Genomic DNA, 15,611 nt, shown 5'->3' on the forward strand with positions numbered 1-15,611 from the left:
AGGGGGAGGAGGACCAGAGAGGGACTGCTGGGAGACATCTCTCTTTACCCTCTCATCACTAACAGACACGTAATTGTCCCCCATCACAAGTTGACATGCAATCCCCTTGTAGATCCTCAAGTCCTGTATACACAACTATATTTGATACTTTTCAGCCACAGCCATCCATCCAACCAGTAACAGCCAGTCTCTCTACTCAGCGAAGACTCTTCACACCCATTTGTAACCAAAAATGTTTTATTTTTACTTTTTTACATAGGGTGACATTTTGCCTGAGCAATTGGCAGTGACCAAAATAACCATAACATATTTTTAATTAGATGGACAGTCCTCAAAGATGACATGCCACTGAATCATATGATTAGATCCATTGATTTCCAGCCCGTAGGGTGGGGTGCCACTAATCTCATTATAATGTACCATTGTGTAGGGCAGAGCAGGTGCTAGTCATCCAAGGTACCTGTTATATTGGTTTCAGAGTAGAGCACTGATAGGGTGTGGTTGTGTAAACAGGACATAAATACTCACCCAAGTAAACACATTATACATTTGAAGACAGCTGCATGAAAGGATCAGCACGTAATAGGTGATTGAAAGCACTGTCTGTTTGGTGTTACATACTGTACTCACCAGTCAAGCAACCAGCGGCAAACTGAAAACAGGTAAATGCAGTTATATGATTGAATCAAGTGTCTTTTAATGTTCAAACATATACATTTTTTTTAGAATTGTTTTATAATGCATTCGAATGGCAATGGTTTGATTGGATGACAAACCAATGAGTTTAATGTATTAAATATAGATATAGGCATCTTTGATGAAGTTTATATGTAACTAAAATAAAATACATGTTACTTCTGACACCATTTATCTAAAATGTATTTTGACTTTGTGATTAATGACATTGTTGCTTCTTTGAGGGATTTTTATGCCAGAATGAATCCAGGCATTTAAAGCAGAAATCTGTGATTGGTACATGATGCATCTGTGGACCTTTAAATGAATTATATATATTGTGGCCATTGATTCTTAAAGAATATTACTTACCCCATCCCTCGTCTGTTTACCCCCAAAAAATGTCAGGGTGACGGCTTTGTTATTTTTTGAATCCCAGATTGCCCCTTTGATGTAACAGATCATTAAAAACAGCTTAAGTATTGTCCATTGATAAGTTGCAATGTAACTGTTACAGTAATTACACGACAATCAACATAGATTACACAATTTACTACCAATAATAATGACAGTATTCACAACAACAAAACCATGTACAATGCAATGGTCTTAGATGAAGGAGAACAGGAAAAAATCATATTTTCAAAACTGGTGTGAAGTCAGTGGTAGAAAAATTCAGGTCCAGCCAGTCAAGTGGGTTTAAATCTGAAAATATTCTATTCACCTGGCATATTGAGCAGTTAAAAAACATGCTTATGCATTTAAGGTTTCAGTTACGGCACGGACAACATGGGGGAGACAGACAACTGAATAGACAACAATCAAGTCTGCTTAGGTCGGGTCTCAAAAGGGGGTCATTCCATTTGAATTCAACGACTTTCGGGTCTCAAAAGGGGGTCAATCCATTTGAATTCAACGACTTTCGGGTCTCAAAAGGGGGTCATTCCATTTGAATTCAACGACTTTTTGACAGCATCCCTTTTGATTTAAACACACCTTTCCATAATGTTTACTGATGGAAGAAGTGGTCAGAAAGTGACATTTTGGACCTTAATACCAAATCATTCAGGAGATAAAGCTGCTCAAAGTTGACCCACTTTGCATACCCCTCCAAACCATGAGACAGCCATGTCTTCATAAAGAGAAGCAGTTGAATTTGATCTCATTTAACTTTTTACTGCAGTGGCTAAATCAGGGTCCTGCAGAGTGTTTCTTGATAGTCTTTAAAGAAATCTACTATGAAACAAAAGTATACACCTCACACACATGTTTATGGACTTAAACATTTAAGACACGTGTACTATGTCAGATACACATGTAGAGTTTAAATGTATTCAATTATGGGTTCGCATCCCAATATTACACTTCATATACAGTAACTGTCAAAAATTTGGATATACCTACTCATTCAAGGGTTTTTCTTCATTTTTGCTATTTTCTACATCAAAATATGAAATAACACATATGGAGTCATGTAGTAACCAAAAAAGTGTTAAACAACTCTAAATATATTTTATACTTTAGATTCTTCAAAGTAGCCACCCTCTGCCTTGATGACAGCTTTGCATACTCTTGGCAATCTCTCAACCGGCTTCACCTGGAATGCTTTTCCAACAGTCTTGAATGAGTTCTCACATATGCTGAGCACTTGTTGGCTGCTTTTTCTTCGGGTCAAACTCCTCCCAAACCATCTCAATTGGGTTGAGGTCGGGCAATTGTGGAGGCCAGGTTATGTGATGCAGCCCTCCATCACTCTCCTTCTTGGTCAAATAGCCCTTACACAGCCTGGAGGTGTGTAGGATCATTGTCCTGGTGAAAAACAAATGATATTCCCACTAATCGCAAACCAGATGGGATGGCAAATCGCTGCAGAATGCAATAGTAGCCATGCTGTTTAAGTGTGCCTTAAATTCTACATAAATCAAAGACAGTGTCACCAGCAAAGCACCCCCCACAACATCACACCTCCTCCTCCATGCTTCATGGTTGGAACCACACATGCAGAAATCATCTGTTCACCTACTCTGCTTCTCACAAAGACATTTTGGACTCATCAGACCAAAGGGCAGATTAAAATATACTTTGAGTAGTTTAACACTTTTTTGCTTTGTACATGATTCCAGATATGTGTTATTTCATAGTTTTGATGTTTTCGCTATTATTCTACAGTCTAGAAAATAGTAAAAATAATGAAAAACCCTGGAATGAGTAGGTGTGTCCAAACGTTTGACTGGTACTGGACATCACAGAAGACTGAAATATAACAAAACTGTTTGAGATAGAAACACTGGATTTTCAGCATTAACAACAATGAATGTTGATTATTCATGAAATTATGAAAAATAATACTAACATTTCACACTTGAGGCCACTAGGTCATATGACTGCAGGAAAGGCCACAAGCATACAAACAGTGTTGTCCAATTATTTTATAATTTCTTTAAATGTTTTAGATTTTTTTTTTTTGCATTTTTAAACCTTTACTGTCATTTATTTAAAAATGTATAAAATATGTTTTTTTAAATATTCGCATAACATAGCTTAGACCCTATTTCATACCATCTGAGGGTTTTGTGTTGTGCCAGCTATCGGTTGAGACACAACATGTTCTTGAATACAGGGTGGGTGTAATTTCAATCACAGAAATAGAATAGACCTATCCCTTTAGACCTCTGCAATTGTAGCTGGCTTAATTTTTATTTAACCTTTATCTAACTAGGCAAGCCAGTTAAGAACAAATGCTAATTTTACAATGACAGCCTACTCCAGCCAAACCTTCCCCTAATCCATACGACACTGGACCAATTGTGCACCGCGCTATGAGACTCCCAATCACATCCAGATGTGATACAGCCTGGATTCAAACCAGGTACTATAGTAATGCCTCTTGCACTGAGATGCAGTGCCTTAGACTGCTGCGCCACTCGGGCCCCAATGGTGCAACATTGACATTTATATTGAATTGAAATCGTATCTTCTAATTACTACCACAAAGATGACAGTCGGTCCACCCACCATTGAATGTCAACTTAAATGGTCATGTCTATTCAATTATCTGTATTTCTATATTTTCAATAGATTCCCTATGGATGTTTGTCAGTATAATATAAAACAACACATATTCCCATTCAAGTCAATGTTCTGATGTGTGGACCTCCAACCATCTTTGTGGTACCATTTGAAAGTTTAAAATGAAATAGTCCCATTTTAGTCCATTTATCAGCCACAACATGACATCCACCCTGTATTTTAAAGCATGTTGTATCTCAACCGATGGTGGGAACAACACAAACCCCTTAGATTATGTAAAATAGGGTCGATAAAGATAAAGCAAATATGAAACCATTTTACTAACTAACATTTCGATGGCCATAATAAATAGATATACTGACAGTGGACAACCTTGTTTTACTCCTCTTGACAGTTTAATACTTCCTGAGAACTAGCCATTATTTACTGTTTTACACCTAGGGTGACTTCAATACATTTTTTAAAAGAGTCTCCAAAATTCTCCACAACACCGAAGTGTAAGGGGCCTCAGATTTTTTTTAATGGACCAGATCTTTATATTTACCACTTGGATCCAGTTTCAGTAATAGTGAAGTCAGACCTTCTTGTTGAGTATCTGATAATCTACCATTTTTGTAGTGGTTAAAACATGCCAATAACGGTCCTCTGCGTATAAAAAAATCTGGGTTGGCAGGTAGCCTGGTGGTTAGAGCATTGGACTAGTAACTGAAAGATTGCAAGATCAAATCCCTGAGCTGACAAGGTTAAAATCTGTTGTTCTGCACCTGAAAAAGGCAGTTTACCCACTGTTCCTAGGTCATCTTTGAAAATAAGCATTATTTCTTAACTGACTTGCCTAGTTAAATAAAGGTAAAATATCAGGAAAGGTTTGGTATGCCATCCAACCCTCAAGTTTTCCCGAACTCAAAAAGTTCCTTATATTTAATTTGGCTTTCACATCAGTCTTTCTGTACAGCTGTTAATTTTATAATATTATTCAAAACAAATCCATTCAATTATCTTCGGTTAGTGGAGAGGGAGGAGACTGAAACAAAAACGTGCTCAATGTACTTTGCTTCTTCATACAAAATATTGTTTGGCAAATCATGGGTGACATCATTTGTAACAAGATTCAGTAAATCATTTCAGTAAATAATAATTTCTATGTTGAAGACATTGCATTTTTCCCCATTTTCCAGTTCACTTAATTTGTATAATATATTACACTTGATCTTTCTTGAATAAGTTAATTTATTTTTATTTTTCCTCTAACTTATTCTGTGTCTCTATGGTACAGTTTTTATTGCTATCTAACTGTACTGTTATTTCCTTTGTTAATGCTGTACCTATGTTCATTTGAATCTGTCCTCATTAAAAACAACTTATCATCCAATAGGCTTTGATAACATTTCTAATATCCTCACCACGTTGAAATTCTGTAAGAGTAATGTTTAACCTGGTTTTACTCCTCTTCACAGTTTTATACTTTCTGAGAAGTAGCCATTATTTCCTATTTTACACCTAGGGTTACTATACATAACACTAAAGCCATTGTATAAGCGATTCTACAAAATTGAAATATTCCAGGCATTTATATATAAATTTGAGTGTACTTTATCACAAGGCATTTCAAAGTCAGCTATGACTTTGAAATAGTGTATAATAATGTTATAGTGTTATATTGTTTCCAATACTGGCCTTATAAATTCTTCAATCCTGTTTTTTTTGTGGATATGATTATTCCTTTTCTCCTTAATTTAAGTATAATTTGATTGTGATGTTGTGCGATTTCTTTAGACAAGTAAAATTAATTATTCTCAAATGATGAGTACCTAATGGTGAACCCTTCTATTTTCAGGGAAAGAAAATACAAAACATGGACCCTCTATATGAGAAAACATTCTCAGGTGAACATGTGAGTATAGAGATATTGAAAACGAAAACATTATTACGAGGTCATAAATACCTTCATAAAAACATCCCGGAGTACCCTGAAAATGTGGAATTCCACATATCCAAAGTTTCCCATGTTACTAACCAAGTAGGCCTGGATGGGATCCTGTCAGATGGATTTAAGGGTGGACAAAGAAGAGGTCCTTTCATGTGGTGGGGTCTTAACATTGACGACATCATTATCACGGAAGCTGAGAAGCGCTACCTTGACAGGCAGATCCCTAACAGGCACTCGTCAAGTCTACAAACTGAAGAGAGGCAACCTCAGGAATCATTCCTGAACAAGTTTACCACCTCCCCTGTCTTCCAAAAAGGATCTCGGTATGGGAACTTTAAGTTCACCTTCCCCTTGGAGGATCTCATGCAGATGTACACAGAGCAGATCTGTGAAAAAATGAAGCCTGTCCTGAGAGTCTATGAAACTGTGGTTTACAAGCAGGAGATCATGTATGCAGTGGTTGTCCACAGTCCAAAGGAGACACAGTTTGATAAGTACCCACTTCTTGAAGGTGCTGAAGCTATGTGTAGCTATAGAGAGGACACAATTGTCTGGAACGCACAGGCTGTGTCTGAGACCCACAACTATGAATTGATCATAAAGGACAATATGATCATAGCCAAAAAGGTTAAAGAAGGCACACATCAGTTTTTTGTGTGGGATCATGTGACACTAGCATTTCACATGCCTCATGGCACTGCCCTACGTGTTGATAGGAAGGACCTGATTGAAAGCCTCAAAGCATGTGATAGTGTTGAACCTTTGTATAGGAAAGCAGACCCAGTGATGTCATGTGAAACAGCAGCAATCATTGTTGATTCTCATAATGTTGCAAACTGTCAAACAACCTAATCATGGAGTACTATAGAGTACAAGATAAATAGATCTTAACTTCTCAGGGGAGTTCTAACGTATGGAATTGTTTTAAAGTGGTCATACCATGAATTATTTAGCTATTTGATTTAGAATTGTAGGACACCTTTAGGTATAAAAAAACCCAAAATAAAATAAAGATGGCGTCAAGCTGTGGATGCTGAAAACTCCTTTCTTCTGATGATAGTAAGGAGATCCTGAGGGAAATCGACAAGTAACAGCAGCTTTATGGTACGCAGGAATAACATACTCCATCATGAATAAATGCCCCTACCTCACAAAATAACTCTAACCCAACTAAAAAAACGAAAGACTGATTCATCTACAGACACTGACAATTTGCTTACCGTTGAAGTAGAGGCTAACGGTCATGCAGGAATCCATGCAACACTTGAAAAGTTATGTGAGGAGGTAACAGGGTTGAGGGAGTTTAGCCAGAGTGAAATACTCTCACTCCAAGAGAGAAAAAAGCACTCACCGCCAAGTAAAAAACCCTTGATTCTAAAATTGTCTAATCAGGGAAAACAGAAGGAGTCGGGATACGCTATTAGACATACAAAGCCGACGCACGAGCCTTGAAACTTCCTCTGGAGACTGTAAACACGGTGGCTTTCCACCGAGTCCACAGACTTGGAGCTCGGCGAGACAAGACCAAGGGTCCCCGACCTAGCCTCACAAAATTTGAAGACTACCAACAAAAGGAGCTGATCAAAAGCAGGGGAACGGAGCTTAAAGGGACAACATTTGATCTCAATTACGAATTTCCCTTGGAGATAAACAAACATCACAAGAGACTGTTTCCTGTACAGAGGCAACAGAGGGAGAAGGGTAAGGGTGCCTTTCTCCTTGTGCCTTTCTCCACAAACTCTTTATAGACGGACAACTTTTCTGAGACAGCTCCATAATACCATGGCTGTTCTAAATTCTACAGGGACGTCAGGATACAAAAACACGTTAAAAGTCTACTATGGAAATGCAGTGTAACTGCTGTGTTTTTCTATGAAAATGACATTAAATGTAACTGTGATGCAACTATGACGGTGATACGATATGGATTACAATTGTCATCTTGAGTATGAAGGCTGTACTTACTTCATGTTATACACATAGACACTCATCACAAATTATAGTCTTACTCTTATCCAGACATCATACACACTCTCACTAATCACATACAATTTCACACACATCAACCTACTCAGATCTACTTAGATTCTTTGCTATTAGGTTGACTGTTGATTCCCAACGGTAAATGGTGTAGCTGTTGTTGTTAAATCAATGGTTTGATGGTAATTAAATATTTAATTATGTTTATTAGGTCAATGATTCTGATTTGAATGATGTCCTTAATGTGATAATATAATATATTCTATGCTTGAGCATGTGGCTCTCAGCGTTTCATCAATGCAACTGTAACAAAACCAGAGAACTGCAATAAGCTGACTGACAGTTGGTCTGGATAAGAGCGTCTGCTAAATCAGGGCTTCCCAACTTTTTCCCCCAAGGGCCCTCTTTATTTTACATTTGAAGACGTCACCCCCCCCCCCCCCCCTTTGAATTATTGTTTACTGAGATAGTCTATATTAAATACACTGCCAAAAGCTTAAATACACCCCTCTAATCAAGGAAAGTCTCGTGACCACCCAGGACACTTTGGAGCCCCACTATGGGAGGAGGAGGAGGGGGGAGGGGGGACCCCTAGGTTGGGATCCCCTGTGCTACATGACCAGAATGTAAATATAGTTTGATAAATAATCATGTTCATCATTTTACCTTTTTGTGTTGTATTTATATTACTCTGCTTCCTCTTCCTCTTCATTAAACTAGGATTAAATCTTGTGTCTTGAAATTTTACTCCCTTTCTGTTGTTTGATATAACTGAATAAATATGATGAAGCCTGTGTAATTATGTATTGTGTGTTGTTGAATATTCTCTACATACTATATGTAATTGAAACAGCTTTATGCTTTTTTCTTTTCAATTCACAAGTAAATAGCTGACCCATATAAGGAAGCAAGTAAATAGCTGACCCATATAAGGAAGCAAGGGAATAACTGACCCATATAAGGAAGCAAGGGAATAACTGACCCATATAAGGAAGCAAGGGAATAACTGACCCATAGAAGGAAACACGTGAATAACTGACCCATATAAGGAAGCAAGGGAATAACTGACCCATATAAGGAAGCAAGTGAATAACTGACCCATATAAGGAAGCAAGGGAATAACTGACCCATAGAAGGAAGCAAGGGAATAACTGACCCATATAAGGAAGCAAGTGAATAACTGACCCATAGAAGGAAGCAAGGGAATAACTGACCCATAGAAGGAAGCGAGGGAATAACTGACCCATATAAGGAAGCAAGGGAATAACTGACCCATATAAGGAAGAAAGGGAATAACTGACCCATAGAAGGAAGCAAGGGAATAACTGACCCATATAAGGAAGCAAGGGAATAACTGACCCATATAAGTTAGTATAAAAGGTTAGTTAGAACAACTCAGTACTTTCCTCCTTGACCTAAATGTTTTGATTCTGATGGAGTTATTATTTTATTCAACTCCTCCTTCACATTCAATAACACATGCCTGAGTTTATCACCTTTCAAGGCCGCTGTTGGCATCTCCTTGTGATCTGTGGTATAATTCACATGACTGTATAATGACTGTACAGCATGTCACTGCCAAAACCAACGTAGACAAAGAGGGAGAGTTCTCTCATTCAAACATCTATTTCCATACCTTCCAATAAAATAAAATATAATAAAATACAAAGTATAAGGAACATTTGGCTTTCAAACAAAATAAATGGTAAGTCTTTGGAATGAGATCAATTCAACATTAGCAACAGACAATAGAAATAGGACAGCGACTGGAGAGTTCTAATCCCAAGTTTGTCAACCCTCCTCTACTTCTGGATCTGACAAAGAGTCTATCTTGCAGGTGCAGCTAGTGTATGTCCCAAGTCTAGCCTGATGTATCTTTAGGGGATGGTGACCTGAAAAAAAGGGTTCATGTGAGTAGTAGGAAGGTCAGACCTACAGGGGGAGACCAGGGGATAAAACAAGACCAAGATATGAGGACCAGAGTGGGACTGCTGGGAGAAAACATGACCAGGAGATGAGGACCAGAGAGGGACTGCTGGGAGAAAACATGACCAGGAGGACCAGAGATTGTCTGCAGGAGGACAGCATTGCTGGGGTGGGTTAGAGAGGCAGGGGTCTTACACGGGGTTGAGTCCTGAGGAAGAGAGGTTAAAAGTATGAAGTATAGTTTTATTGGAGAAATGTATACAGGATGTTAGAAGGCCTGGGAGATACACGAAAGGCCAAAGGAGGTCACATGTGCAAAGATATTGCATGTCAACTTGTGTCTGTTAGTGAGGGGGGAATAAAGAGAGATGTCCCTCTGGGCTAGTGGGATGTCAGTGGAGGTCACTTCTACATGGGGGGAACTCAGGGTGAAATCCAGGTCCACTCCAGAGATTGAGTGACACATGACTTTAATGGAAAGGAAAGCAGATTAGTCTGCTCTGACTGCTTTACTGATTCAGCCACACACAGACAGACAGACAGACAGACAGACAGACAGACAGACAGACAGACAGACAGACAGACAGACAGACAGACAGACAGACAGACAGACAGACAGACAGACAGACAGACAGACAGACAGACAGACAGAGGGATGGGAAGAGGGATGGGGAGAGAGAAAGTGAGAGAGGGATGGGGAGAGAGAGGAATGGAGAAAGAGAGGAATGGGTAGAGAGAAAGAGAGAGGGAGAGAGATAGGGATGGGGAGAGAATAAATGGGGTGAATTTAAGTGTGCTCTCTCTAATTCTCGCTTTCTCTCTTTCTTTCTCTCTCTCGGAGGACCTGAGCCCTAGGACCATGCCTCAGGACTACCTGACATGATGACTCCTTGCTGTCCCCAGTCCACCTGGCCGTGCTGCTGCTCCAGTTTCAACTGACCTGAGCCCTAGGACCATGCCTCAGGACTACCTGACATGATGACTCCTTGCTGTCCCCAGTCCACCTGGCCGTGCTGCTGCTCCAGTTTCAACTGTTCTGCCTTATTTTTATTATTGGACCATGCTGGTCATTTATGAACTTTTGAACATCTTGGCCATGTTCTGTTATAATCTCCACCCAGCACAACCAGAAGAGGACTGGCCACCCCACATAGCCTGGTTCCTCTCTAGGTTTCTTCCTAGGTTTTGGCCTTTCTAGGGAGTTTTTCCTAGCCACCGTGCTTCTACACCTGCATTGCTTGCTGTTTGGGGTTTTAGGCTGGGTTTCTATACAGCACTTTGAGATATCAGCTGATGTACGAAGGGCCATATAAATACATTTGATTTGATTTGATTTGACTTGAGAGGGACGGTGACGTTAACATGTGAATAGCATTTCAGCACCTTGGAGAGGGAAGGAGTAGTTTGTCAAACAAAAATATCTGATTTCGCACGAGGACGGAGAGATAGAGTGAGCGTAGGGGTTGACCCCCTAACTTCAGGTTTATGGTGTTCAGACATAGAACCAATCTCTGTTTATCATTCAGCAGAGGCTCTCTCCCATTGGAGAAGAGCACACAATAGATACAATATTTTGATGGAAGCAGAAAACGCACTGAAGGGCATGTTGGGAGAATGGGCTCATTGTTGAAACACACACACACACACACACACACACACACACACACACACACACACACACACACACACACACACACACACACACACACACACACACACACACACACACACACACACACATACACACACACACACACACGCATGATCACACACACACATGTTGTTGACACCCAAGTGTGTCTGTCCAATTCAATCAGTGATAAAAATAAGTTAATCAGTGACCTCAGCCATATACTGTCACATGAGTGTTTGTCAGTGACTTGTGATGTCACTGAGTATCATTGCTGAGCCAGTCATCATTGTCATTTCCTGCCTTCAGTTAGTGTGTTTTAATGTGTGTGCCTTGAGCGGTGAGTGCTTCGCTGTGCCTCGAGTGGTATGTTTCTATGTGTGTGTGTGTGTGTGTGTGTGTGTGTGTGTGTGTGTGTGTGTGTATATGTGTGTGTGTGTGTGTGTGTGTGTGTGTGTGTGTGTGTGTGTGTGTGTGTGTGTGTGTGTGTGTGTGTGTGTGTGTGTGTGTGTGTGTGCGTGCGTGCATGTGTGTATGTGTAAGTGTATGTGTGTATGTCAGATGTAGAGTTGAAATGTATTACATTTTGAGTTTGCATCGCAATATTGCATCTTATAAACATCACAGAAGATGGAAATATAACCAAACGGTTTGACATAGAAACACTGGATCTTAGTCTTTAAAAAAAAAATATAATCTTGACTAATATTAATAACATTTCACCCATGAGGCCACTAGGTAATTTGACTGCAGGAAAGGGCTATAAGCTTACAAACAGTGTTGCTCAATTATTGTATTGTTTTTTTATAACAATTGCAAATGTTAAACCTTTACTGTAATTTATTAAAAAATGCATTAAATCAACATCAACAAATAATATTTGCATATGTTGTAGCTTAGACTCTATTTAACATCTGAGGTGTTGGTGTTGTGCCAGCTATCGGTTGAGATAGAGCATTCTGTTGGATACAGTGTGGTTGTAACTTCAGTCATAGAAATTGAATTAATAGAACAGACCTATCCCTTTAGACCACTGCTGGTACACCATTGACATTTAAGTTTAATTTGAAATGTTAACTTTTAATTACTACCACAAAGATGACATCCGGTCCACCCACCGTTGAATGTCAACTTAAATGGTCATGTCTATTCTATTATCTATATTTCTAGGATTTCAATAGGTTTCCTATGGAGAATTGACAGCATAAAAAAAACCAACAGATATTCCCATTCAAGTCAGCATTCTGATGTGTGGTCCTCCAACCATCTTTGTGGTACCTTTTGAAAGCTGAAATGTTAATTTAAATCCCATTTTAGTCCATTTATCATCCGCAACATGACATCCACCCTGTATTCAAGAGCATGTTGTGTCTCAACTGATGGTGGGAACAACACAAACCCCTTAGATTATGTAAAATAGGGTCTAAGCTACAGCATATGCAAATATGAAACAAATCAGAGAATATGTGTTCAGTTAATTAAGGTTTAAGGTTAAAAAAAAAGACATACAGTGCCTTCAGAAAGTACCCCTTGACTTATTCCACATTTTGTTGTGTTACAGCCTGAATTCAAAATGCATTAAATCTATTATTTTTCTCACCCATCTACATTCATGACTAAATTAAAACCTTTTTAGAAATGTTTGCAAATGTATTGGACATTAGATACAGAAATATCTTGTTTAGACAAGCTCTGTCAAATTGGTTGTTAATTATTGCTAGACAACCATTTTCAGGACTTGCCATAGATTTTTAAGTAGATTTAAGATAAAACTGTAACCCTGCCAATCAGGAACATTCACTCTATTCTTGGTAAGCAACCTCAGTGTAGATTTGGCCTTGTGTTTTGGGTTATTGTCCTGCTGAAAGGTGAATTCGTCTCCCAGTGTCTGGTAGAAAGCAGAGCGGGTTTTCCTCTAGTATTTTCCCTGTGCTTAGCTCCGTTCTGTTTATTTTTTATCTTGAAAAACTGCCCAGTGCTTAACGATTACAAGCATAACCATAACATGATGCAGACACCACAAATGTGAGGAGTGGTACTAAGTAATGTGTTGTATTGGATTTGCGCTAAACATAACACTTTGTATTCAGGACAAAAAGTAATTTGCTTTACCAGATTTTTTGCAATATGACTTTAGTGTCTTGTTGCAAACAGGATGAATGTTTTGGAATATTTTTTTTCTGAACAGGCTTCCTTCTTTTCACTCTGTCGATTAGGTTAGTAATGTGGAGCAACTACAATGTTGTTGATCCATCCTCAGTTTTCTCCTATCACAGCCATTAAACTCTGTAATTGTTGTAAAGTAACCATTGGCCTCATGGTGAAGTCTCTGAGCTTTGTGGTTGTATCTGTGTTTGAAATTCACTGCTCAACTGAGGGACCTTACAGATAAATGTATGTGTGGGGTACAGAGATGAGGGACCTTACAGTATGTGTGGGGTACAGAGATGAGTTAGTCATAAAACAATCATGTTAAACACACAAACAGTGAGTCCATGCAACTTTATTATCTGATGTTAAACACATTTTGACTCCTGAACTATTTCAGAACAAAGGGGTTGAATAGTTATTGACTCAAGACATTTCAGTTTTCCATTTTTAATGAATTTAATGAATTAATGAATTAAAAACAAAATTCCACTTTGACATTATGGTATCTGAATACTTTCCGAATGCACTGTATAGTATAGGCCCCTCAAACTCAACTCTAAACCTCCAAGCCAGTTCCTCTAATCAGGGACTGATTTATACCTGGGACACCAGGTTCCCCTCTAATAAGGGACTGATTTATACCTTGGGACACCAGGTTCCCCTCTAATCAGGGACTGATTTAGACCTGGGACACCAGGTTCCCCTCTAATCAGGGACTGATTTAGACCTGGGACACCAGGTTCCCCTCTAATCAGGGACTGATTTAGACCTGGGACACCAGGTTCCCCTCTAATCAGGGACTGATTTAGACCTGGGACACCAGGTTCCCCTCTAATAATGGACTGATTTAGACCTGGGACACCAGGTTCCCCTCTAATCAGGGACTGATTTAGACCTGGGACATCTTGTGTGCAATTAATGATCAGGTAGAACAGAAAACCAGCAGGCTGTGGACATCGTAGGGTAAAAGTTGAGTACCTCTGCTCTAAGGGGTTGAATGACCGACACTCCCACAGGTCAATCTGATCATGTCCCCACACCACTGGAGGGCTGAAGGTGAGGTGCATGCACAGCCAGGGGCCGGGAGGGAGAGACGGGCCAGAACAGGACTCCTAAATGACTCGCATTAATTCACATTTCACCAGCTCTAATCCTGCAAAAATTACACTCTGTGTGTGTGTCAACAATGTGTGTCTGTGTGTGTGTCAACAATGTGTGTGTCTGTGTGTGTGTCAACAATGTGTGTGCGTGTCAACAATGTGTGTGCGTGTCAACAATGTGTGTGTGTGTCAACAATGTGTGTGCGTGTCAACAATGTGTGTGTCTGTGTGTGTGTCAACAATGTGTGTGCGTGTCAACAATGTGTGCGTGTGTCAACAATGTGTGTGTGTGTCAACAATGTGTGTGCGTGTCAACAATGTGTGTGTCTGTGTGTGTGTCAACAATGTGTGTGCGTGTCAACAATGTGTATGTGTGTCAACAATGTGTGTGTGGGTCAACAATGTGTGTGCGTGTCAACAATGTGTGTGTCTGTGTGTGTGTCAACAATGTGTGTGCGTGTCAACAATGTGTATGTGTGTCAACAATGTGTGTGTGGGTCAACAATGTGTGTGCGTGTCAACAATGTGTGTGTCTGTGTGTGTGTCAACAATGTGTGTGCGTGTCAACAATGTGTATGTGTGTCAACAATGTGTGTGTGGGTCAACAATGTGTGTGCGTGTCAACAATGTGTGTGCGTGTCAACAATGTGTGTGTGGGTCAACAATGTGTGTGCGTGTCAACAATGTGCATGTGTGTCAACAATGTTTGTGCGTGTCAACAATGTGTGCGTGTGTCAACAATGTGTGTGTGGGTCAACAATGTGTGTGCGTGTCTACAATGTGTGTGTGCTGCACCTACCCCACTATCTGTGTTATAAAAGGGTAAATAAACAGTTACTTTCAGTTTTAATGTCAGTAAATACCTCAATTTCAACTGAGGAAACCAACGTAAGCTCGACAGAGCTATAACTTTGCTGCAGATAAGTAACAGGAATGTATTTTTTAATATTTTTTTATCTGAGCTTTCTTCTTTAGATTTTGCACCAGTTATTTTCTAAGTCATTGATCCACATTGAACAGAGACCTTACTTCTACCCTCCAGCATCAATATGTCCCCTCTTCCTTTATTGTTTTACACTGTATGTCAGGGACCATCCAATTCCACATCCAGTCCCAAGACACTGACCAACAAATAACTTTTCAAATACTATTTGTTTTCCTGTAATCTATTTAGCTTCACCTTGTATGA

At 39.5% G+C, this 15,611-nt stretch overlaps 1 protein-coding gene across 1 annotated transcript; it reads left to right on the forward strand.

The window, feature by feature from the left end:
• Positions 1-533: 533 nt before the first annotated feature.
• LOC110508017 (uncharacterized) lies at positions 534-8,411 on the forward strand. Its single transcript, XM_021588455.3, has 2 exons — positions 534-662; positions 5,543-8,411. The coding sequence occupies exon 2, from the start codon at positions 5,561-5,563 to the stop codon at positions 6,485-6,487; it is 927 nt and encodes a 308-aa protein (XP_021444130.3). The 5' UTR covers positions 534-662; positions 5,543-5,560; the 3' UTR covers positions 6,488-8,411.
• The last annotated feature ends 7,200 nt before the right edge of the window (positions 8,412-15,611 follow it).

Source organism: Oncorhynchus mykiss, chromosome 27, assembly GCF_057628025.1.
Source record: "Oncorhynchus mykiss isolate SJ-2025 chromosome 27, ASM5762802v1, whole genome shotgun sequence".
NCBI lineage: Eukaryota > Metazoa > Chordata > Actinopteri > Salmoniformes > Salmonidae > Oncorhynchus > Oncorhynchus mykiss.

Excerpts from the sequence above, each read along its gene's own strand:
- LOC110508017 (XM_021588455.3), top strand. The coding sequence starts at position 5,561 with ATGGACCCTCTATATGAGAAAACATTCTCAGGTGAACATGTGAGTATA.